This window comes from Liolophura sinensis, chromosome 5 (genome assembly GCF_032854445.1).
Source record: "Liolophura sinensis isolate JHLJ2023 chromosome 5, CUHK_Ljap_v2, whole genome shotgun sequence".
In the NCBI taxonomy this organism is placed as follows: Eukaryota; Metazoa; Mollusca; class Polyplacophora; order Chitonida; family Chitonidae; genus Liolophura; species Liolophura sinensis.
Genome location: NC_088299.1, coordinates 8703043 through 8730290, shown reverse-complemented (window position 1 = coordinate 8730290; position 27248 = coordinate 8703043). Strand labels below are relative to the sequence as shown.

The following is a 27248-nucleotide window of genomic DNA, read 5'->3' as shown; positions in this document are numbered from 1 at the left end:
TATATATATATATATATATATATATATATATATATATATAAACTACCAGGCAAAAGAAAGGTTTCACCCACTTCTTGAGCCCATAAAACAAAAACAAAGTCAGATATAAGAATTAAGAAGATTGGTTTATAAACAGGAATCATTGTGAAATATTCTCTCAAAAAGGCTTTAAAATATTGGCATTCAATTGGCCACAAAACACAATGAAGAGACAAGGGGTCAGAAGAAAAAATTACACAAATGTAAAGTTAACTGGCAAGTGCATGTAAAGTCTAAGTATCCACAGAAATGAAGGACTACAGTCATCAGTAGCGAGTGTGGCCACCCTGGGCATCAATGCATGCAAGCACACGCCTCCGTATTGACGGTCGCCGGATGACGTCAGCTGGGGTAACGTTCCATAGGTTTAACAGAGCTTGCTCAAGTTCCTGTTGGTTAGTTGGAGGAGGCACCAACTGTCTCAAACGGCGGTCAAGGTGATCCCAGAGATGGTCAATGGGTTTATGTCTGGTGAGCTGGCTGGCCAGGGCAACACGATGACGTTTGCGGTCTCGAGGTAGTCTGTAAAAATGCGGGCAGTGTGAGGTCTTGCGTTGTCGTGTTGCAAGATCGATCCTTTTGGCTGTCATTAAAGGAAAGGAACGACGACAGGTCTCAGTACCTCATCAAGGTATCGCTGGCCAGTCAGATTACCTCGCACAATAACCAGCTGCGTCTTCATTTGGTCACAAATCCCTCCCCAAACCATGACGCCTCCACCTCCAAACGGATAAACCTCTCTTACGCAGTTTGGCGCGAGACGCTCGCCTCTTCGTCGGAAAACTCGAACCTCTGCCATCGTTCCTGAATAGACAGAACCTGCTCTCGTCTGTAACAAGCGCTCTCGCCCAGTCACGTCGATGCCACCGACGTACAATACGTGCCCATCGCAATCTGCGTTGACGGTGTAAAAGGGTCAAGGCCATCCTACGGAAGGGGCGGTAAGGTCGTAAACCAGCTGACCGAAGACGACGCAGTGTTGTCCTGGGGCTGATGACATGGCCTAGTGCCGTCCCCGCTGTTGACGTCGCCGTGACGAATCGGTTTCGGAGGTGGATCTGCCGGATGTAGCGATCTTCAGCCGCAGTTGTTACCCTCGGTCTTCCCGATCTTGGTCTGTCTTGGGTCTGGCCCTGTCTGCTGATAGCGTATCAACAACCTCCTGATGGTGGTTTGGCTGCAGTTGAACGTTCTTGCAATGTGACGTGCGAGACTCCCATGGTGGACATACCGATGCCTGGTCTCGTTGCGCTTGCGTAAGTCTTGGCATACTGTTGGTGTTTTTTCGGTCACTGAATGTCTGCTCTTTCGAGCAAGAGTATTTATGCAACATTACCGCACGTGCATCACGAGCCATGCCTCAAAGGACGTTTTGCATGTTATCGCAATTTCACAATTCCAATTGCTGCGTTCGTGACGATGCGCTCTGGTAGAGGAAACGATGCAGTCATACACCATGTCCTGCTAGAATCAAATCCGGAACCGCGCTTTTATTTTTTTATGACAAAAATACGGTGAAACCTTTCTTTGCCTGGTAGTTTATATATGGTATATTTAGACATTTTATAACAGTGGGATATTGCTCAAGTTTATACTTTTGAAATTAATTTTTTCAAATCACTGTATATGAATACTGTTTAAAATAAAATCAAATAAAACATAATCGATGATTTTAAACAATATTTTTGGTTCAAAATGTAAAAGTAAGCAATATCCCACTGTTATAAACTTGAGCAATATCCCACTGTTATAAAATGTCTAATATACCTATATATATATATATAGGTATATTTAGACATTTTATAACAGTGGGATATTGCTCAAGTTTATACTTTTGAAATTAATTTTTTCAAATCACTGTTTATTCTGATTTCTGATAGACATTTCATAAAAATGGGATACTTTTACATTTTTGAACAAAAAATATTGTTTAAAATCATCGATTATGTTTTATTTGATTTTATTTTAAACAGTATTCATATAAAAACATATATTAAACTGAAATATTCATTTATTAATATATTAAACTGAAAAAAAAAATATATATATATATATCAAGCAAAACGTCTCCTTAATTCTGATGTGCATCTTTGGTTATGTCTAATGGGCAGAAAGTCTGCCTTGGAGCTGAGAGACCTGGGATCAATCCCGGGTCGGGTCATACCAACATGACTTTGAAATTGTACATTTTAATATGGAGAGGCTAGAGCAGTAAAACAGGGCCTGGTTGTCCCAGGGGATCGGTATAATATGACTGGGTAGGGTGTCATGTTGGTGTCTTCTCCATTGTTATCTATATGACGGTTGACTGGACATCGTTCTAGCCGACTTCTTCCGTACCTTAAGTGTGTACGTTTTTCGTTCATGTAATTAAATGACTATAGAGAGGACCAATTAAAAATCTCCACTCCCAAAAAGTTCTTTCCCATTTTTTAAAATATTAATTAATTCATAATATACTCTGAGGTGGCGTGTTCGAATCCAGCTCTTGCTATTTAAGATTCAGTGTTAAGTCAGGAGATTTGAGTGGGGAATATATAAGTTTTTGACTTGGCATTAACTTGAGGGTCGTCATATTCTAGGCGACTGGGTGAAATCCGTGCTCAAATCGTGTACCATACTAGAATACCAGTTGTCGATAACAAAATATGTATCTCAATTGCGCTTTGATTGCATATGTTTATACCCAACGTCGTGATCTAATTTAACACGGTGAATATATAACTCCTACCCTCGGGTTAAGCGGGAATTAGACATAATCATGAACCAGAGTGCAAGTGATTCTGGGACGCTCTGTCCGCATTTACTTACAAGAGAATTACACTAATTGTAAAACTTAGAGTGAATGCGTTTGATGAAATAATCTTGACCCACACGTTTTTTCCAGTAATAACTAGTGAGGTTGATTGAGATCGTCACAAAGAATCTAACAAATGCTACAAGGCGAGACATGTACACCCCATATCCAGAATTTTTTGGTATATTGCTGTCCAAGTAAGGATGATTTACAATGTCAAAATTGAAGCTGTCCTTCTTATCCTAAAGTCTGCTATCCATTAAGTGTTAAATTTTAAACTCTGTTTCAAGTGTTGGTGTAAGGATTAATTAACCAGCTTTCTGTAAGAGTTATAAAAACTTTAAAAAAAAAGAGTTGATATGTGAACAGTTTGAAACGTGTTGAAACATAAATACTTAATACAAAGTAATTAAAACTGGTCAGATAGGTTAACTCTTACAAGTGCAGTCACTCCTCCTGAACTTTGCTGGTAGAGCGTCCGCTTCGGGAGCGGCAGATCCAGGATCAATCCTGGGTTGAGTCACACTTAAGACCTTAAACGTGGAAGTTGTGACTTCCTGGCTTGGCGTTCAGCATGAAGGGGATATTGCAACGACTGGTTGACCCGTATCAGTATAATGGCTCGGGCGGGGCACCTTACTTGCCTTTGGTCAGGCGTCTCAGAGAAGCAGCACTAGATAAAAGAGCGGTGGAAATCCGTCCTGCAACAAGGAGGCACATTACATGCACTCTAAGGATTCAATCGCCGTCATATGACTGAAAAAATGTTGATTACGACGTTAAACCCCAAGCTCTCACTCACTCCTGATCTTTGCAGTGTTTAATGCAACACGTTAGATTTAAGAGTGCAAGGCGTTAAATATTTTAGTCGCTTAAATAAAGATAATATTTTAAAACAATAAATAAATAAAAATAAATAAAATTCTATCGACATTAGTCAACATTTTTATACACACCCGTAAAGGCGGGATTTGAGATCATATATGATGATACGTCAGGCTGGATACGCAATTTGACTGACTGTTCGTAACATAATCATTTTTGTTAGCATTTGTGAACAGTTTTGGTGTACGATGATAAGTTTACACCAATCAAATAAATAAATTAAGTAATCATATAGTGAAATCATCGCTTATAATTCGATGAAAAAACCGAATAAAAATCGCCGTGTTGTGACTTACATTTTTTGCTTATCATTGACTCGGCCTAACTCGTTCGGCCTAACTTGGTAACCATCCAAGACTATAGGTAGGCCCCTATAAGATAACATGTATATGTAAATATGGTTTCAGTGTTTAGGCTATGAGGCCTGGTCAGAGGCCTAGTCCCTTTGCATTGTTTTAATGTTATTGTATGTTAAATATGATGAGAAGATAGCATTTTCAGTAGTTCTAGACCAGTGTCGTCTAACAAAATGCAATAAACATCACTGCATTTTTTGACCTATTTCTGCATAAGCTATTGTGCTAGGGGGTGTGTAATTTGCTACTATTTATGCATTTGCATGAACAGTTAGAATAAAACACTAGCTGAGGTAAATTGACAAGGGGCCGTATTTCGCGTGATCATTTGCCAGCTATCACACTGTACGTCGTCGCTGCTCTGGGGTTTTTTTTTCTCTGCCTATGCTGTACATCTTAATTACTTACTGGGCTATTATAGTTTCGTATTGTTATATATCATACTTGCAATAACTTGAGAGCCATTTATCCTTTTCGATTCATTTTTTTAAAAATATTATTTCCTTGTTAAAACATAAGAAGAAGAAAATGTCATAGCCTGTTGTGTAACTTTCATAAATCGTGCAGAGTTATCTCCTCATGGTTGACCCTGTTGTCACCAGGGGGAAAGAAGCGAAGCTGAAAAACAAGTGAAAGATGTAAAGCCGTGCTTGGATCGCGAGGAATTTTTATTGAGATTTTTAGCAAACTATTTATTTGTACATTCTCATTAATTTTATCTAAATCATACTTGTACGGAGAAACCGTAATAGCTGTTCTGTCAACTTTTGAACGGCGATTACAGGCAGGACAATTGATGCAAACAACAACGACAGTTTTACCAGTTTACGTCTTCAGCCAGGGTGTGATTTCAACGAATTTAGGTGAGCCAAGCTAGTCACGAACGGCATAATCGCCTTACAGATAAGCTGACATGTCTCTATCAGTGCAAAGGTGTTGGTGGTGTTTGTATATTATTTTGTGCGAAATGCCCCTCCCTCCAAACGTCATACATGCCTTACCAGTTTAGCGTACTTGATTGATTTTTATATATATAGGCCTTTAATCTTAGACAGTTAAATGAACGTCATCAGGGCTAAGCTGTTCAAAAGACCTATTACCACATTTAACTTTAAATCATGTCTTCAATTTTGTACTTGGCCTAAAAAAATAAGGTGTAACATTATATTAAATATGAACTAAAACTGCAGCTGTTACACTTAGACTTCGAAGATCTGCATTGGCTGCTGAGTTTGGCTAAAATTTTATACATAAAGTATGACTTAATACCAGTATTAGCTAATACACTTTCTAACAACTGGGCCCAGGTACCGTTCAAACCCATTCCAATCCTCACCCACTCCCCCACCAGTCACACCTGTTCCTTCTCCAGTTGTAGCCCAATTCCTACCCATCGGCATTATTGTCTGTGCACACTCCGACCCCTCCTCCGCCTAAACCACGCCACCTTTTGAAATATTTTATGCTATCCTCATCGACTACTGTCAAACTCTAGCTTGAAAGGAAATGAAGTCAGAACGCCCACTAGCCAACATGCCCTCTACCCAAACACCCTCTGTATACCATGAATGTTTAAGGTGGCGGCATGGGCTTTGATGTATGCCTGTGATCATACTGTATGGATTCTATGTGTGTTCTGTGTATATATGGCCTATAATTGTTGCTAAATGTTGCTATTGTAAAATACACATTTTTAATTATTTCTGGACATAAAGGTTTGAAAACTGATTGCGTGTAAATATGATTGTTGTTGTGTAGAGAAATGAAAACGGCCATCTGTGGTGGACTTGTTATTTCTAACCAAGATTACACAGTTAGGGACGTGTACAGAGTGCTCGCTGACTGTACGGTGTTGTTGTTGTAGACCATCTGCTGCACATACGTTGGACCCCTGACCTTTAGGTGTTTTGACCTGATCCCCTTGAAAGCACCTAGCCACATGAATGTGGCTCAACTGATCTAGCGATGCGCTGACTTGCCACTTAGTCACATTGATCAATGACATTAAAGAGCGCCGAGGGGGCCCCTATGGCTCAGTTGGCTAGTGCGCTGTCACAGCGTAATGGCCCAGGTGTCTCTCACCAACGCGTTCGCTGTGAGTTCAAACTTCCTCTCCGGCTGTAAGTGGGAAGGTCCGTCAGCAACCTGCGGATGATTGTGGGTGCTGGCTGCCGTCGTATAAGTGAAATATTCTTGAGTACGGCGTAAAACACCAATCAAATAAATGAATTAAACAGTGCCGGCCTATAGCCGACGAATATTTGTGTTATCGTTTTACTTGTTGAACTAATTATACAATATGCCCAAAAGATCTCTGACTCTAGGATGCTGAACCTTATATGATACTTTGTTCTAAGGTGCTTAAATCTCATTCCAGTGAACGCACAACTCGTAAAAGGATGATTCAAAACAAACATACACCAATACAGGTGACAAGTTCACCACTTCAGTTGTTTTCACTTCATCATGTTGATTGCCATTTGCCACTTATGCCTGTTGTCACATGACCTGGGAATTTTGGCTGGAAACGTTCTGATTACGCAAAACGCAATTGTTTTATGTGACAGGAAATTGATTATTGTGTGTGACTTTGGATCCAAACATGGCAGACGTGCAAGGAAGGGAATTCATTTTGAGAACTATGCCTACATGTAGAACTGCACCAGGCTATAAAGTACTGCCTGACACCTGGGCTTTTTGAAGTCTGTGCCTTGCATTTAACAATGTTATGAGGGCTATTGATTTTCTGAAAAAGTGACGTTTTTCTTAACCTTTTCAAGTGCAAAGCTCTCTTGTTCTAGGAGAAGCCCAAGCCATCAAGCAGTACGATCTTGTGGGGCAGTCCTTAAAAAAATTCTCTGGGCGTTATTCTATCAAAAAATAGGGTCAGAGTTGATCAGAGAGTATATTGTAGGGCATTCTCAGATTCAAATATCACAATTTCATTAGCAAGTTGGCGTTGAACAAGATTATTTAAGACTTGTGCTTGCAAATGCTATGGATTTGAATAAAAAAAAATTTATTTGCTTTACAGTCCCTGTTATCAAATGAGGGATGTAGAGAAGAATGGGATGTAACCTGGAGGATGTCTACTTCACAGACTAGTGTAAAAAAGGTTAGTTCAAACGTAGATTCAGCCAGAACTTGACAGGTTTCTTCTGCCATAGATATATTATGATAAATGGATGTCGTTTTTCCACAGCTTTTGCCTTTAATCATAATTTGATATTAAATTGTCTATTTTCCCTGCTTTAGACAGACTTTAATATCAAGATAATCAGGGTGTCCAGTTTTTCTGCCATAGTCTGAATTTGATGCCAGGGTGAAGTTTTTTCCTTATGTCATAACTGCTGCGCTAATTATAATACAACAGGGATCCTCCAAGTAGGAAAGCGCCATGCTTTTTATAATGGCTAAGCCACAGCACTGCATCAAGGGGATATATTGTCACTAGGTAGTGCAGTGTTTCAGACGGTAATAATATATTACGCGTTAAATTGTCAAGTTATATTTCACATTTGATGATATAATATTTGGAAATGTCTTATTTAATGATATTAAAAGTAAAAGCTAAAATGTGAAGAAAGGCTCATCATATAGACAACTGAAAACTAAGCATAACAAATCTCTCCTTTATTTTTTTTTGGATTTTTTGTGAGAGCGTTGAAAGGCATTCAGATATTTGAATACTATCATGGTGGGCTTTATGAGCCATACTGACAATATCTTAGAACTCTGACAGCACATCACCTTTTTTTCCTGATGTTCACCTGTATGAAGGAATTTTTGGGAACATTTCAGTAATCTTTTACTCATGGGTGTAAAGAGTTGTTCCAACATTCGGTGTTGGGATTTAAGTTGGAAAAGCTTCCTGTGATGTCAAGAGTCCCTAAACCCTGATAATATAGTCCATAAATCCACCTTAAAATTTAAATGTTTGAACACCTTTTTTGAACAACTATTTTCACAAAAGTGTAAAAAAAAATAAATGAAAGTGTAATTATGCATGCTTTTAAGTGGTCTATTTAGTGATCCCTACTTCTTGTTTTGTTTCATCTTTTCCTTTAATTTACCCATCATGTTTGTTTCTCTGATTTCATGTTAATTTAAAACTCTTTTAAATGTATTGTTGCAGCCAGCAGATTCCAGTGGCGGTTTTGTGGGCAGGACTCAGAAACGAGATTCTAGGAAAGTTTTACCATCAGTGCCTGACATTGATCGGCAGGCTGCATCTACACCTTCCAGTATGATTGACAGGTCATCTACGCCTCGTGTCCAGTCTGGATATGGACAATTCTTCCTGGAATACTCAATAATGGCTGAATAGTAAGCACGAAAAAATGTCTGTTGGGTCTAATATGACCGTAAAAGGGCACTAGTCTGTTGTTTTTTTATTGGGATTTTTATGAAATTTTTCTTTGTTAATTTCTTTAAAATCACTATCTTTTTCTTTAGCTAAAATAGAGAGAGAAAACAAATTCATGACCAACTGAGCCCTTATTTCTGATGAGTTAAAACCATTGAAGAATAGTTTGTAATATCATAAAGCATGGCCTGATAGTGTCAAACATGATATAACCAGATTACAATGTTATACATGGACAGAGTGGGATGCTTTATGTTACGAGGTGGCAAACTCTTATTACATCAGACTTGGGTGTTACATCAGACAGTTTGTCAGGCTGTCTGCGCACGCCCAATTTTTTTGTAAGTTTCTTGCTGCAATTTCCTCAGGTGAACAATTCGAGGGTGTAAGTAAAATATTCTATATATTTCCTTCATCAAAACAAGATAATAGAGAGCAAAATCAGAAAAAGATACTCGTAACAAGATAACAAGATGAATAAAATACTAAAATGTGTACAGTTACAATATTCAAATTTTGCTAGTTTAAAATGATGCCAAATTTGAAAAGATTGAATTTTGTAAAACATTTGCAGGTAAGTGGAAACTCAAGCCAAAAAGTATAATGTTAACGTTTTCAACTTTATAAATAAAGACACTGGTCCTCACCTAAATCTATACATACATACTGCAGTGCCCAGTGGTGTGGGTTGATTCGCAACTCTCTGTAGAGCTGTTCATGATCAGATATTTATTTTTAAGAAATTCCTACGATTTTATGAAACTTCACATTGATGCAGTTGAATTGTGCATGTATCAACACAGCTACATATCTGTACAATTTATACATGTATCTACCTACTTTACAGTCTTTTTGACCAGGTGGATTAAAGGGTATGTAAAACTTAGGCACATGCTATCAGTCGCTGTCTTCTGCAGTTAAGTATTGTATTTTTCAGCGGCCAGTTGCAGAAACAAAATATATCAGGGCTGTATGTTATACCCTCTGCCAAATCCCCTCTAGGTAAGTTTTTTATTGTATTTTTGTACAGAACATTAAAAATTGATGTATGAAGAGTTTTAACTTCGGTTTTTGCTGCATTTCTTTATAAACATGAAAACATTGACGTCCATGTAAAGGGTTTGGACTTTTTTCCCTGTCTTTCATACAGAACACTTAAACCAAATTAAACATGTAGAATGGATTTGAAGTTTGTTTTTGCTGTATTTTTATTATAGAACATTGATGAAAGGAGGTTTGGTACTTCTGTTTTGCTGTATTTTTTTTATAGAACATTGATGAAAGAAGGTTTGGTACTTTTGATTTGCTGTATTTTAATGTTTTGCATTAAAATATTGACAAAAGGAAGGTTTGAAAAAGGTTTTTGTTGTATTTTCATGGAGATTATTAAAGCATAGGCAACAGAATGGAATATTATCATTTGCACTAATGTTTGATGGGAGTTGTCTTTCCTTGTTTTCAGTGTGGTTTGGGGTGCTATTTATCCGTCAAGGTCTCTACCAAGATGGCATCTTCAAGTTCACCCTCAGCATTCCGGAGACTTACCCAGATGGAGGCTGCCCTGTAAGATATCGCATAGTGTAATTTAGAGTTTCAGGAAAGCCTGATGTCACCGGCTTTGGCCAACCAGTGGAGTGTGAACAGACTGAACACAATGATGCTGGAGCCTGTAAACAAGTCGCTTTGGGTTGCACACCCTCGGGTCGTATGTGGGAAAGTGTGGTTGGGTAGAGCCCGATTTCCCTCTAACAAAATGCTGGCTGCCATTGTATAAGTAAATATTCTGGAATGCAATGTAACACACCAATCAAACAAATATATAAATGTTATTGTTCATGTCTACTTTAATGTAAATTTTTGTATTCAATGCTTATAAATTTTATTAGCTTTTTATTTTATTACATGCTTTGATAGTGATCAAATCCATGGAAGTGAATCTCGGCTCATGATACATCATGTGTGATTAGTAGCACAGTTGTGGAATGGCTCAGTGAACACAGACATTTTTTTTCACCTGGATGCAATTTTCTGGTTCAGTAACTTTAAGGATGCACTTGTTGAATATGGGAACCTCAGTTAAACCATGCAGATAAATGAAACCATATCATGATTTATGAGGCAGCACCTAGTGTGAGATGATGGATCATTGTTTTCACCTGTCTTACATGTAGATTTCATTTCTAACCCCTGTGCCTAGTTATGGCTCAGGTCAAGGTACCCTTAATGATCTAAAATTTTGTCCACAGAAGTGAATTTTCAGAGGCCAATAAATGTCAAAAAATATTATTTTGGTGATAAAGCTTACAATTTTTATCATACCATGTTCCAAGCAAACCTCAAAACACCTGTCTAAGATCAATAGAACTCTCAGAATCAGGAAAAATGGGCAAGTTAGTCTTGGACAAATTTATGTTCATTTAGGATTTGTAAATGTCTTAAATTCTTTGTTTTCTGTTTACAGAGGATTGTGTTTGACCCTCCTGTATTCCATCCAATCATTAACCCTGACACAGGAGAGTTAGATGTCAAACGGGGCTACCCCAAATGGAGGTATGTGTGACTCATCTAAGACTAACTGTACGTGTCACGCGTGGTCAAACGCGCCTAAATTTACAAATATCAGCATACATTTTTTTCTTCATATTTTGTTAGAGTAACATTCAAAATAACATTTCTGAGAAGGGCTCTACTAACTTAAGATACATTCTCATGTACCAACCCAGACAGGAAAGGTTTATTTGAGTCCGCTTACATGCAGTTATTAGTGGAATCAGAATGTGTAAATTGTGTTTTTGTTGCGATGTTTTTAATGTTTAAAATGGTTTTACGTCTCTAATTTATCTTACAGGAGGAATGTGAACCAGCTGTGGCATGTGCTTTACTACACAAGGGTTGCATTTTATAAAATTGATACAAAATCGCCATGGAACTCGGAAGCTGCTACTTTGTAAGTTCTCTTCATGAAAGAAATAGATTTAGGTCTCTTTTGTACTGTCCCTGACTGACCCCTTTGTCTTGTAGCCTGTCCCGTTGACTCGTGATCAATGAGGTGTTTAAAATCACCTCTTGATAAATCAGCTGATAATCTCCAGATTGACGAAGCGTAATAATTGATATATTGATACAACATAGAAAATGCTGTCAAAAATTGAGGAACAATTGTATAGCATCCCACAGGAATTAAGATAGCAGCAGTATGGGACTAGAAGACAATGTACGTGTATTCATTATCTTGAAAATCTTGTGGAAAACATTTTTCTTCAGAGGTGAGGATTTTCCAGTAATCCGTTAATTTCTTCCCATCTTCAACATTTTTGTTCTGTATATACTTTAGGACAGCTGTTCTTGTTGCCCCAGGATCATGAATTTGTCTCAGACATACATGTACACATGAGTTACTCTCCTAAAATTGTGATTTATCTTTTTTAAAATTTTATTTTAACACTGAGAGTTGTGTTTCAAGACGAAATTGAAAACTTTTTAAAAAAAAAAATTTAAGTTCTAGTATAAGCTAAGGAATAATACTACAAGTTAAGACTAAGTCTGACTAAAGTCATAAGACAGCTTTGTGATGCTGTGCCATGGTCAGCTTAGTTTGCAGAATGAATAGACAAAATAGTACATTCAATAAATGAGGAGAAATCATTATACATACTGTTCCTTGTTTGACATTTTGTATTTTATATTTATAAGATATGAACAGAACCTAGATGAGTTCAAAGTGAAAGTGTCAGAGACGATAAACAACAGTAAAAAAAACCCTTTATGACCCTCCCTCCACGGATGATCCTCATGAAATCAGGTAAGGTTATTAAAACCAGCTTATCATGAATTTTTGTTACAGATACTACATTTGTATGGGTCGTGCTTTGATAAAGAAAAGAAAAAAATGCCTTCAAAAGAGAGTTAGGGAATGAAACCTATCAAGCATTTGGAGGACATAAAGATTATTTCCCCTTCTTGACATCTTGAGAGTCAGCAAAATCAGCCAATCAACTTTCAGATTACAAAGCAAAATTTATTGTGAGCTTTTTCTTCCAAAATGTCACTCTTTTGCAGGAAGGTGCCAAACAATTCCGAGTGTATTGACTGCCTGTTCTTTGGCGGCAACGAATCCTCACATTACTGGCAAAATTATGGTTTCTTTGATACCTGGTTTTTGTGAAATCTCCAAATGTAGCACACGTAGTACAGTGTACAGATTTTTTGGGTGCTGAAGTTGAGGTTTTGGAAAACCTTGCTAAATACATTTTTTTTTTTTTTGTGACTTTTTCTTGTCTCAGTCATGTGCTTTATGTCCCTTGTCACTTTGTGATTGCCTGGGATAATTTAATGGGAGAATGCTTGTATCAAAGGGCTCCATGTTACAAGTTTTGAGTCCATTGATAGCCACACAGAGCAAAAGCAGTGCTACATGGAGAGTTCTTCTGTGTTTGCCTTCCCTAGGTTCGGTCCGTGGGAGGTAGGAGTACATGAAGAGGCCAGGAACCAAATGTTATCTCCAAAGGTAAATAAAGGTAATAGATCAGGGGTGTGGTTTTATTTTCTTGTCGTGTACCTCTTACCCTTAATAACACACTAGTTTTCTCTTACCCACTGTACTCCATCTCCCACCCCTGATGTCCTTGTTCTCTCTAGATTTGTCTTGGTTCCTGCGTAATCCTGTCCCAAAAATAGGCATGCGGCTTGCAAGCTAATGAAACTCCAAGGCTTTATTGGCTTTACGATCAATACATCTGTGTTCTTATGTCAGTCAGTCAGTGAACTATAGACTAAATTTTTTTCTCAATGATTTAAGAAAGATTCTCTGCACACTTTTGTGATAGAATAGTCAATGATATTGTTATAATGATAGGTGTGTGAAACTCTGCGTGGTTATTCAGCTCTGCTATGTCATGTGAAACAAGAAGTAACCTGAAAAATGGTTGGAACCTATTGAAATAGCCTTGTGAGGCACAGTTCTTATCGTTCTATTCATCCAACTTTGATGCCTTTTAATGTACCTCTGCATTTCTGGTGATATTTGCTACCCGGCATATGTCACAGGTGAAGCAAAGGTGCAAGGCAATTAAACTGTTTTTTTCTTTTCTTTTCTTATCTATAATGTTGCCATTTAAATATAATGTAAATGTAATACCCACAGCACCTTCCCACCCACCTATAGCACCGGATAGCTTTATATCTGTGTTTGTATGTACACAGTCTTTGTTTGTTTCGACCCCTCCCCCAAGTAGATGTTTGGCATTGTGTCCTGTCATGTCTGTCAGTTGTCATTTTTTTTTTTTTTTTAAAATATCCTAAAATAATATTTGCTAGTTGTGTATGATGCTCTACTTAAAGTGCTACTTCAGTCCTAAGAGAAGTACGCGAAAATATTAAAATGATGTGAAGGATACCATTGCAGGAACAGAGCTAACACCAGGGCTAAAAAAAGATTTACGACAAATAACACTATTTAACTTGTATAAGTCAAGATTTATCTTGTATAAGTGAAAACATAAGTTTTGAGGACTTTTGAGAGCCCTCAAAAACAAAGTTTTTGATGTTCTGTAAAAATTTCCTGATGGGACGTGATAATGTTCCTTACGTGACGATGAGTCAATTAGATGTGATGTTGAGTAAGGCAGCTATGCTGGAACGGAGTCATGTGCGTTGGAAAGTGTGACGTCATTTGCTGCTGTATGTCAGGGATGGGTGACGCCAAGTAGTCTTGCTTGACGTCACACCAGGCAAAATTGGAAACGACAGAGAACTTTTGTTTCCGTACTATCTTGCAAAACGTGTCACAGTGGTTTTAATACATTGCTATTTTTTAATCATTTAGGAAAGCGATTAACCATCTTAATCCTTACCATTTAACCCTCCTTTGAAGACATTCAGGTCTTCACACACAAGTATATCTGTAATAAGTTGCATCTGCAGTAATTCCTCAACCTTTTTGCATATGAAAGAGCAACTTTCAGTGTAATTTATGCTCATATATAATTAGATTTTGGAGACAAAACTACATTGGTTGGATCGGCCCATTTTCAGGGCTTCCCAAAAAGTATAATTTTATCACTCTGCACAGAATAATGCCTTCAGAAAATGCTTGAATAAACATCTTGCAAACATGTGAAAAGGTATAGAAGATTCAGAGTAGTCCTCTTTTGATTTTCTTTAGATAAACTTTTCCTTCCCATTTACGTATTTTATATGTGATGTGCAGTTGTTATTTAGTGTAGATTTGCATAAATTTTATCTCTTTACGTTTTATGATTTCTTCAGCTTGTGTGTAATAATAATAATAATAATAATTTTCTAAGCTTTTCTTACTGCTTTTTTCTGTATTTTAGTTTTCACTGCAATATCTCTGGTTTCATAAAACTGGTAGCAACTAGTCTGCTTTGTGGAAACTTTTGCATGTGGTGTTTTCAGTTCAGCTCTGTCTTCTGTTACTCTAGTCATCCCCTGAATAAATGGTGTATGGGTACATGTAGTTCTTGGGAAGAGGGTAAGTGGCTTTCCATTTGTGAAGTTCAGGTGCATTTCGATGCATTGACTAACATTACCAAAAATGTGCATGAATGCCGACAAGACGATCACTCGGTAACTTATTCACTTTTGTCTTTCCGATATATAGATGTATTTGCGCGTTATTATACACCCAGAAACCAAGTTTTAAGCTCAATTTCAACAATATACAAGACTTCAAAGTGGTCGGCAGAAAGGAGTTGAAGATTGGTTTCTAACTTTCAGATCAGATGTTCCTCAAATCAAAATTCTAGCCGTCATAGAAGTGAAATATTCTTGAGTACGGCATAAAACACCAATCAAATAAATAAATAAATCAGATCAGACGTATTTTGGGTATGACAGTAGAATGTATTTGACATTTGCCCACAAAATAACTGTAAATCTTCAAACTTTTCAACCAATAAAACGCTGTAGTCAGTGGAATGTATGCATTCAATTATTAATAGAAATGATGCTAAAAATTATTTATGTCATTATAGATGTAGAAGTCATAAATTTGTGCAAATTATTTCTCTACACGCCATGGTTTCTCAGAATGTTTCAACGTATTGGTTGACAAGGTTGAAGAATTAGGGTAATATACACTACCAGATACAGCATGCCAGAGGTTTGACCTCAGGAGTTGTCTGCTCGAGACAGTTGGTGAAAAAAGGGATCGCTTGAACAAAGTGGTTATGGACTAAGTTGATTAAAACTTATTTGGCTATTTATCTGATTGGTGTTTTATGCTGTGCTCAAGGATATTTCACGTATATGACGGTGGCCAGCATTAGGGTGGGAGGAAACCCACGACCATCTGCAAATTGCTGTCAGACCTTCCCATGTACAGCCAGAGGGGATTGTAACTACCATGGCCAAACATGTTAAAATATATGTTGCTATCTTGGTGTAAAAAGTAAATAAAATTGTTGCCATCTTGGTGTAAAAACTAAATAAATATGTTGCCATCTTGGTGTAAAAACTAAATAAATATGTTGCCATGACAGTAACTATCCACTTAACCTACGATCGCTTTGTACAGATGGCCCCTGGTTTAAATCTGACTGCGTGAACAGATAAATTCTTAAACTGACATAAAATCAACTTGACCACTGGCCTTGTGAACGCATGCATTTTCACCACTGGCTGCAATTTAAACACGTTCATATTTGATCCGGATTAAATGGTGGCTGAGTAATAGGGGTAAGTGCCTTGTATGTATGTCATTGCTAGAGCCATGCTTAGAGGCAAATAACACACTAGCATGAAGTACAATGGCAGATGAAAGACCATTAAATTTTGTCTGGGAAAATATATTGATTTTCTTTTTTAGAATTTTGTTCGACCTGGTAAAACTTTAAATTCTGCTGTCTACCATATTTCATCATTCCAAATGCGTCTTCATTTAGAGCTATGAATGCATTCAACAAATGAACATTGAAACGAACTATTTCAAGCCCAAAATATTGCTGTGACATCACTGATACCCTCTGGGTCCCAACAGACCACCATAGAATCCTATGTTTTAAATGTATTTTAGTTGGTCCCAACAGACCACCATAGAATCCTATGTTTTAATTGCATTTTAGTCGTTAGAAAAATTCTCTAAAAATATATCAAACTATTTTCGTGGACAGTGTTTAATGGTCTTTCATCTGATAAATACTTTATTTTAGCTTTTTCTTTATCTTTAATATCGTGAAGATGTTTATTTGTGCAAAGCTCATGGTTTTTTCTTTCGGTTTCATCTTCTTCAGAGGAGCCAAAGTGACACACAGCAAGAGTCTGGGATAGAGAATCTTGGCCTATCATGGATCGAAAAGGGGCAGACGAAAGTCTTCACGAAAGACGAGTCTCCTAACGCTTCATAGTGAGACTACGTTGATAAAACAACCCATATGCAATCTGTGATCATAAACTGTTCATATTTAAGATATTTTTAAAGCGACCGTGCGAGAATAAAATTAATTGTTTAGGGTGACCATTGATGGTAAGAAAGATTTCCAGGTACAACCTATACGTCCAGAATTTGGGTTTTTTAACCGTTTCTAAAATGTGATTTTTTTTCCCGTGTCGCTACTGGCTGGTCCACTCATATTCACTCTCACTTGTACAGTAATGCACATCACACTTTTAGCTGATTCAGAATCTGTGTGTTCTAAGGGTATGGTCAGAAGTGATTATTTATTTGCCAGTTTTCTTAAAATAAAATACATGATAATCCATTTTATAGTGTCACAGATACAAGTGTGATGGTGACCAGGAAATGACGTCTACTAAAAAAACTAATTTGTTCGAAAAAAAAGAATGAGTATCTTAGATTCCATGGTAAAAATGCTATAGCATTTTTTTTTTTAAATTAAATTTTCATTTTTTGTATTTTTGTGGATAAATTGTCACTATGGTTTGTTTACATTTTTTTTTCGTCCATTTGAGTTTTGAAACTGTAGAAATCATTTGTCTCTGGCTAAACACCTACTATGGCTTTAGTATATTTATTTGTAGATGTCACCACATGTATCTCCAGTGTAAATAGTTATGATTTTATTTCTCCAAATTTTGTTTATACTTTATTTTTTTTTAATGTTCATAACATACTCGTTTATAATTGTATCTATATCAGTTTGGGGTGAAATCTACAAAGACGTATCATTTCTCTTTTATTGTCAAAAGATTACAAAACGTACAAGATCTCGCATGACTGAATGACTTTGAACGGTGAATTGAAGGAAATCAGAATTACCTATTTATATATTACATATCACTACTTGTGGAACAGACTTTAAAATCGTTATAAGTATGAGTCCAGCACCCAATCAGTTGTAATCATGGCATTGTCTACATCCATGTATGATTGTAACTCCATGCCTTGGAATAGCCCTACTTCAACACTCATTTGAATGTGATGTAGACATATTACTTTCACCTCGTCGTTACCAAACATCAAGCTTGTGTTAAAGGATACAGGAAAAGGAACTCTAAAAGTCTTTATTATTATAATTTCATGGCTTTGTGCGAAAAAAAAAAAAATGGGAAACATATTTTTACCTTTGAGGTATGTCTTATGTGTCATAATAACCCCTGTATTTTATGCATACTTTCCATGAATGGTTGGAAATTTTTGGAAATGACGTAATCTATGAATGGGGCCAGCTTAACGTCCCCCACTCAGGCTCGTTCCCCCTCCCCACAGAGTTGTTTTGCCAGTTTTGACATCAGAACTGCATGTTACTAAATTTTCGGATTGACAAGTGAGGACTTTCGAAAACTATACATGTGGCTTTTAACATTTTAACACCCCAAGAAGAAATCTGAAACAAAAGTTTAAAACTTTTATGTTATATTCGGACACATCCTAATCTGCATATTAAGAAATAAAACCAAATGTTTCATGTATCTTTCAATTCCCTGTCGTTTCTAGCAGAAAACATGTTTTATGGTATGTGTGTGCATGTATAAAACACGTCTTTGTACCATATCATCGATTGTGTACAGGTAAATGTGTAAAGTACAGATGTACTTAGACATGTAATATACCAGTAGATGTGGTATGAACAAGTAAGAAATGACCTGCAATTATAAAAAAAAAAAATCTGAATTGTATTCTTATTATAATGGCAATTTAGCGAAAAACGTTAGATATACCTAAAAATTTGGTTCCCACACTAGGATGAAACCAAAAGAAAAAGAAAACAAAACGCAAAGTATACCAATAAAGAAATAAACCTAATGTCTTAGAAACACATCAGAATCAATGGTGAATTTGGTTTAGGTGTAGCAGTGTTCTCCCATGGTTTATGGTCTGATAATGTTCTTGGCTTTCGTCTTGTATGAAGGGTTACCAAGATATCTTGAAATTTAGGTGATCATAATTTAATAGAAAATTACGAGGCAAAGATCCTTGCTTGGAAATACGAAGGATCATTTAATATCCCAGTAATTATCAGCTTGAGAACTGAAAAAATGTTCAGCACGATTTAAAAACCCCAAGCATATGAGCATATATATATATAGTGTTTCTTTGTGAATATGCCCCAAACAGCAAAGTTTTGTGTACATGTGCATGAAGTTAAGTTATAGACATTTGTAGATATAACAGCGCTGTTTTTACAAAATACTCGTGTTGGGCTAAAAAAACAAATGCAGTCTGTGGCATCCGAACTTACAATGTCAGTGTTGTCCTTTGTGCTAGCCTCAGACATGACACATTCACTCTACTTACTTTTGTGGTAAGAAATGTATGAAATTGTATTGCAATGTGTTTTAGTAATGATATACCGATAGTCTACTTCACCTGTTTTCTTCTACAGTAAAGTTATGGATAATGAGGCAGATGTGTTTGGTTGATATGGTTAGAGCTGCCATTAACAGAAACCTATTTTTGGTGGGAGATGTACCATAGTGCTGTGATAGATTCGCTTCACAGTTTGGCAGCTAGTGAAAATGTGCCTTAATCATTGTCGTAGGGTTGATATTCTGATTTCGTAAGTGTGGTAAATATTAGCGTAAAGAAAATATGAATTACATGTCATGTTACATAATGGAGAGTTTTAGTCCAGTCTCTTTTTTTTTTTAATAACATCTGTAAGACATTTCCACGAAGTAAATCTTGTAGTTTTATAGTTGACAATGTCCTTGAAGGACCCGTTTGCCTTCATTTTAATAGTCATGTAACAGGGAGTTACCCTGTTTTGTCATAGTGATTCAGGTTCAAGCTGTAAACTGTATGGATGTATCCTCAAACTAAGACGGCACTTTATGGGTGCTACACACTGAAGCAGACTTGGAATGGTTAAGGAATATTTGCTCTCATCTCTGCTGGTTTATATGGATAGAAAAAGTAAAGCTTAGGAGATCATGGGATCATACCATGGGAAGCCATGGTGGTTAGGGAAACCTGCTTGGAGACTGTGTTGTTATACTAGGGAAACCATGATATTATGCTTGGGAGACCGCAAGTTAATCCATACTGTAGAGACAATGAGGCTGTACTTGGGAGACCATGAGTGCTGTACACAAATACTGGAGAAACCATGAGCTCTTACTTAACGAAACTGTGAGGTAGTACTAAGGGAAACTGAGGTGATGCTACTGAAACTGAGGCCATATTAAAGGGAAAATGAAGTCATACTAGGTGAAACTGAGATCATGCTAAAGGGGAAAATGTGAACTCGCATCTCTTCTGGAAACATCTGGCAGCCAAATACTTCAAAAAAGAACAGAATTTAGGGTAGACAAAAGCCCTCCAGGCAGATGAGGCGCCTGTAACAAAGTCAGTCGTTAACTGGGATATTTGAAAGCATAAGTGTTCGATAAGCCTGCGCTTACTTCCTTTTTCGCCACCAGGACAAAGACTTGGAGTATAGTTAATCTGAACAATGAAAATACCGGCTGCTACAAGAAAAGGGAGACACTCTGCAGGACCCCTTGTGCAAAGCGATCACAGGCTAAGTTGATATTAATTACCATCATACCATGGTGACACATTTGTAGTTACAGTCAACTTAGCATGCAATTACTTTGTATAAGACCCCAGTTGGTTCTTAACAATAATGACTGATGATACAAGAGATAGTTTTTCTTTGCAAGAAACATTATGTATGTAGCTCCATCCTGATGCAGTATGTGCTACTGGTTGGATATTGTTTTAGTGTATACACAAAATTGCTAAGAAGGCCGGCTTAATTGTCTCATATGCCAAATGACCTAACATTTCGCCCATGACTAACTTGCACGTTTTGTCGGAGTTGTGTTGATCTTGTAGATAGATGTTTTAAGGTTTGCTTGGAAGGTACGGTGATATCCTGCAGGAAAAATGTGAGTTTGAGCACCAAAAGTAATGTTTTATGACATATATATGCCTCTTAAAGTGTTTTTTTTTTGGGTGAAGTTTTAGGTCATTTTGTTGTCGTGACCCTTGTTTGTTTTACCTGTGTGTTGTACGTCTCCTGACAGGATATGCTCATTGAAACATTCAAGATGGAGTCACTTTTACATGTACACTGTGAAAATTTTAGCACAAAAGTATGTACATTAGTATGTTGATTTGCTCTGCTGTCTTCCTTGTCGTGATTGTAATGTCACTAAGAGCCACTGTATTTATGATTCCATCAAGTACATCTGTTTTTTTATCTTCTCATAAATTCCCCATGCTATTCAAATGTCAGTTTACAACATCAGAAAATGTATGCTTATATTCTTCTATTCTTGTTGTGAATGTTAACTATTTTCGCTTTGCTTGATTTTCTGTGCATATCCCTTTTGTAGGGATATTGTTTATACAATTGCTTATAATTTACCTCTTGTGAAATATTTTCCTGTCTCTTTTATAAAAAAAAGTATAATTTACACAAAAATTCAGTTGTATTGGTAATGATGTGGTGTAGGGGAAGTGAGAAAAGGGTGAGAGGTTATTTTGTGCGGTGATGGTGAAATTTATGGCTATACCAGTAGCTGGTAGTAAATTATTACAGATAATAACCTGATCATTGTCAATGTTTTAATATTTCCTGTTCAGTTTCATTGTATCCATGTTAAAATGCAGTGTTCATATCCTTGCGCCACACATTTTTTAAGAAGCAATAAAAGTGAATTCAGTTGTCCTTAAAACGTGTTTCCGTTCCTGATTTTGGCAAGTTACTGACAAACTTTTCCATGTGGCGTACACATGATGTATACCAGTTTGGTGGAAGACAAGTGGTCTTCTACAAACTTTCCAGACTGCTTTGGTGGCCTTGTTAGAGCATCCGTCTCAAGGTCAGGAGACCTGGGATCAAACCCGGGTTGGGTCGTACCAAAGACTTTAAGAATGGAACTTGCTGCTGCATTGCTTGGGGTACAGCACGGAGTTGTTAGATCTAGGACACAGGACTGGTTGGCCCGGTGTCAGAATAATGGGTGGGGGGTCATGTCTGGTGTATTCGGCATGATACTTCAGTGTTGACACCACTCAGACGACATGGACTCGTCCTGCGAAAAAGAAGTCACAGTATATGTACACACACCTAATGACTCCTCATCTTCATGTGACTGAAAAATTGTTAACTATGACGTTAAACCCCAAGCATACATACGTACGAACTTTCCACCGTCCATATGGCCAGATGAATATTGTGGATCACTTTTTGTCATCAAGGCCGCATGAACGGTGTGAGCTGGAGAAGCTACGAATTTCCTGTCCGCGTGTCTTGAGGTATGGTTGGGAACGTGTTTCCGCAAAACAAATTCTAAGTGGATTCAAATGTTTGTTTTTCAGTTCTTCATAGATTCATTTGCAGATCAATGTAAGAAACATTGGGGGCCTTGTAGGCTCAGACAGTTAAAGGACTCTGAAACTGTCAGGGGCCTGTTGACCAATGAGAACAAGGGGTCATTATTTGAATCCTGTTTCGGCAATGGTGATAAGTCAGGAGGTTTGTCCAGTAACCCGGTGAATTGTGGTGGGCTAATACTCGGGGCACTCCACTCGTAAATCAGGGTCTTCTTGCACAACGCCCTTTTAGCAATACTTGCATGTAACTATCAGGGCAACCAGCAGATCTACTGTAAGCAAAGCGTAGCCATGGTAGTAACACTATATGCTCCTAACATTAAGAGGACTTCAAGATACCACTGACTAGTAGCTGACCATTATCATATAAACCACAAATTCCTAGGTATGGCATTTAATATACATGTCAAAACAGCCATCAACCAAATGGATATTTCAAGCCAATAATCACAAGGCCAATTCCCAAAGCAATGCTCAACACAAACCACCAAAAGAACTCATAAGAATTAAGTGCAAAATCAGAACGGATTCAAACCAGGAGAAGCTGTCCACAGTTTTCATTGGTGATGGAAAGATACAAGGAAATGTTCCCAATCGAATGAATTAAACCAGTAACCAAATCAGGCAGCTAGTTTATAAGTTGTGGATAATCAGTATTGTCTCAGTTGAGTTTTGATTATAACCTTTGCAATCAAATTTCATGAAGGATTATTTGACACAGAGGGCCTCCATGGCCTAGTGGTTAGCAAGTTAGACAGTACAATGACCCGGGAACCTCACACCAATGGATTATCGCTGTGAGGTCAAGTCCAGCTCATGCTGGCTCCCCCTGTGGTTGTGAGTTTCACCCAGGTGCTGCCCGTTTTGCTCTCACCATACTGCTGACCAGTCAAACAAATCCACAAATTAGACGCAAACATTGAGGAGAGCAGTTTGAAAACTGTTCTCTTTAGCAAGAGGCTTATGCTCACTAATGTACCCTAATTTTAAACATACAGCCTTGTTTCTCTTGCACCACAAACAATGACAGTGACAGAATCAAGATATTCCCTCTCCAAGGCTGGGATTGAACCCACAACTCCTGGACATAATGGGTTGACCAACTTAACACCCAACCACATCTTGCTTCCCGCTGAGATTACCAAGCAAGCAAAGAATAATACAGGATAACATATTTTACTGTTATTCTAACGTTTCTGTTTATTCATCAAGTTTTCATAACAATATGCAAATCTTAGAAAAAAAAATTTCACAAATAATTCTTGCCTCAATGGACAAGACCAGCGCGATACCAGTAGGGTTAAACAAATAAACAAATGCATATAAGTTATACATATATATATGCACACTGTTTTCCAAACATCAACAAATTTATTATACATGTAATTGTTAACCAAAGTGTTTCTTCTGTCAGTAGTTCTGAGGCCATTTTCACAAAATTTTCTTTTCAGAGTTGACATATATATCACGAGATCAGAGAAATGACAATTAATTACACACAAGTTTCTGTGTGCAATTGTCAGTTTTCTGTATATGTACACAAACAATATTTACTTTCTCTTATTTTTTTTATTTTATAGTTTTATATAATATTGTTTTACTTAAACATTCCTAAACTTTTATTTATACCTTTGAATCTATTTATTTTATTTATTCAGTTTATTATTTTTTTCATGTTTACTGACTGAGTGTGATTCTCTTTTATGGAAAACATATCTCAGTTCATATCTCATTAATGTCAAAAAAATATTGCAATTGTACATGCTATTAAAGCATGTGGAGCATATCAGAATACATGATGTCACCAAAATGCTTACTGTTTAACACAGGAATACTGATCACATGGTTACACTCTATATCACAGAATCAAAGGTCTCTTGTTTCATCATATGAAAACTGATCAGAATGCAGTTATTTCCTCTGCTATCTAACGTTGCACTCTAGAATTTTTCACCCGGGTAACCCAGTGCCTTTTGTCATGTAACCAACAATCGTCTTGACAAAAAAAAAGAAAAAAAAAAGAAGTTGAAGTGGCAAAAGCTGGATTTGAACTCGTGACCTTATTGGTGAGTGATGGCTGATCGTCGGGTCCAGAGCAATGCTTGAGCCAAGAGCCAGCCGGGATTAAATAATGTATGTATACACTGGTGTTTGCTTCATTTACAGCCGTAGTTTAACAGTGACCTATGAACTTCATTGGTCTTGTTTTGCAGGATCGCTTTGGCCCAGAATTTTTGAAAGCCACAGGATTTTGTTGATTACATTCATATTTATACCCTGACAGATCTGCACATACCATCCATCAAAGTCAGTACCAATATACCTGTTTACATTTAGTTCCATGATTTTACAACTGGCTGACTTTTTTATTTTTCCAAAAAGAAAACAGTAGTGGGGGATATTTAATCTTAGTCTGACATAAAGATATCAAATCTACAGACTTGAAATTATGATCCAGAGTTTTTTGAGACTTCTATATCCTTGAGAACATAAAATAGCTCATTTGTCAAAACATACTTTTTACCCTTCCACGTGAAATGTGACGGGGGATTATCTTCTCCATTGTCAAACTGAAAATCCTTACTGAATTCTATAGCCAGAGCCGAGCGAACAAGCCCTATGCCACCCAGCTCTGGCTTAGCTGGGTAGTACACTCTCCCTGTATGTGGCAGCATACAGACTTTTTGTGGTTCAAAGGTCACTGTGAGGAGATCTCCAGCACCAGCATATGATAACCTGTCATTATCTTCAGGTGTACTTGACGGGAGTACATGGGTATATACAATGGGGCGGTCATCGCAACGCACAAAGTTGCGCTCTCGTCCACACGGTGACAAATACGGAAATTCGTCCTCGTACTTCCCAGAATCGTTAATCTTCAGACGGGAGAAGAAAAATTCCAGAAACTTTTTCTCTGAAACCAGATATGTCATTTTCTTTTATTTTATTTGACTGAGGCTGAGCACTTAAACCATCTGCATTAGTTTTTGCCAGGGCCATGCATGTTGGGTTTTTTTCTTTGAACATGTTCGATAGATGTGTAGGAATACCAGTTTTTACAAAAACGTAATCTCCTATATTAGGTAAAATGTGTGATTTGAATATAACATTCAGATTTGTTGAATTGAAATAAAACAATAATAACGTTTTAAAATTATGTTTTGCGAAAAAAAGCATGCAGAATTTAGAATGACATAAGATTTACTGTAGTCTTATACACAGCTGAAAGGGATAAAGAATAAATGCTGACTGGTCGACAGTGGTGATAGGTCATCAAGGGTTAAATGTCTTTCATGACACTTAAGCCGACACCAAATAATTCAGTAGTCATTGAAACTCAGCTTTGTGTTAGAATTGTCTATCTTACACAGTAGCCACTCAGCAACCATTCTGTATTCTTTTAATCTCTCTTTGTAATGATCACTTACAATTTACAGCTCATTGTGAAAATTGTTAACAGCACAGACACCAAACTTAATATTACATAATTCCCCAGCCTGCAAGTTTTATGGGTGAAGGAAACCAGAGTGCTCACAGTGAACCTCCAACCTTTAGCAAGTTATCGATCAACTTTCACACATGTGACATACAGAAATGTGTAACAAAGGTCCTACTGATGAAAGGCAAAAGATTTTTAAAAAACGTTAGACTGTGCTCACAGCCACACAAGCATTGTTAGCCTCATATTGTCACCATGGCCAATTTCGAAGTGAGAGTGTGAGAGAGTACGAATTCCCGGTCTAAGGCCGAGTGGATTTAAAAAAAAAAAGAAAGAAATTGACCTATATACCCTTTATTTATCTAAAAGTGTGATTACTACATTTAAAAAAAAAGAAAGAGAACAAAAATAAAAGGAAAAGGGGCTACTCGTCATACATGCATATTCAGTACTAACCTTTGAAACAAGATGTGAAATTCTTCATCCTTGCATCATCAAGAAAAAGCTGCAATGAAATGAACAGCCATTTCATATGATTCACAATAAAACAAATCAGTTGTAGATATGCTGGTAAGTACATGTACTAAGAACACTTTTCTTATTCCAGTCCTTCCCAGTTTGCCCATCTTTTAACACAGTGACGGATGTGCCACACACATTTCATAGTGCATGTCAACATTACAGCAGCATGACTTTACAGAAGAAAGAAAATTCCCTGAGCATGGCCAGGACTGAAAAAGATTTGTATAGGTTTTTTGTTTGTCTGACTGGTGTTTTATGCTGTACTCAAGAATATTTCACTTATGTGACGGAGGCTGGTTGTACAGGTATTGTAGTTAGAAATGTAATAGCACAGTTTCATGCACAGGTCGTAATGATATTGGCCTTCATATACATGTAGTATATTAGTCTAAATTATAAACACCGAGTCATATTGTATAGGCCTAATAATACACCAGCACAAGGGAATAACATGGCCTATTGCTTTCCAAGCAGTTGCAAGTTACGGTACTGTGTAAGCTAATCATATATGTGTAAATCAATATTAATCTAATGCAGTACTGGTGAAAGTTTTGTTTGTGCTCAGCTGTGAATACTCACAGCTCAAGACATGCAGGCCAAAACAAAATATTTTTTTATTCATTCATTTGGTTGGTTTTAACGCCATAGTGAAGGTTATTCACTTGTAGGATGTTGGCCGGCATCATATGGTGAGAGGAAACCGGGCTCGAAACTCAGGCCAATCTGCAGGCTGTTGGGAAACCTTCTTACATAAGAGAGCAAACCAGCAAAACAAAACCAAACTTTCACATTGACTTATTTAGAACAATAATTTGTAATACCTGGCCATGATGGTCAATAAAGTAAAAATATTCCCTAACGCGGGGCTCGGGAGATTGACCCTGTACATAATGAAGACAAGCAAAGGAAATTCTGTGATCAACATGCCGAGAAAGTCTAAAAAGTCGGCCCGTGATAACTGTCAATGCCATTTTCACGTGCAGCGACGATCCCGGAAGTTTACGAGTAGATTTTAACGCATGCGCATAACTAAAAATTCTTTCTGTGGAAATTTGTAACAGCAAATTTCATTAGAGCAG

General features: G+C 37.2%; 2 protein-coding genes across 2 annotated transcripts; one reads left to right on the top strand and one right to left on the bottom strand.

Annotated features, from left to right (window-relative positions):
* Window positions 1–4690: 4690 nt before the first annotated feature.
* Window positions 4691–16815, top strand: LOC135465592 (AKT-interacting protein-like). The gene is given in 12 exon segments (XM_064742854.1): window positions 4691–4940; window positions 7112–7192; window positions 8213–8403; window positions 9381–9445; window positions 9906–10006; window positions 10905–10993; window positions 11292–11390; window positions 12137–12203; window positions 12205–12245; window positions 12890–12950; window positions 14887–14936; window positions 16696–16815. Coding segments are annotated over 10 exon segments (759 nt in total). The 5' UTR covers window positions 4691–4940; window positions 7112–7162; the 3' UTR covers window positions 14902–14936; window positions 16696–16815.
* Window positions 16816–24241: 7426 nt separating this feature from the next.
* Window positions 24242–27140, bottom strand: LOC135465421 (UPF0598 protein CG30010-like). The gene is made up of 3 exons (XM_064742662.1): window positions 26991–27140; window positions 26104–26152; window positions 24242–25122 (listed from the first exon to the last, which is right to left on the bottom strand). The coding sequence occupies exons 1-3, from the start codon at window positions 27138–27140 to the stop codon at window positions 24656–24658; spliced, it is 666 nt and encodes a 221-aa protein (XP_064598732.1). The 3' UTR covers window positions 24242–24655.
* Window positions 27141–27248: the final 108 nt, after the last annotated feature.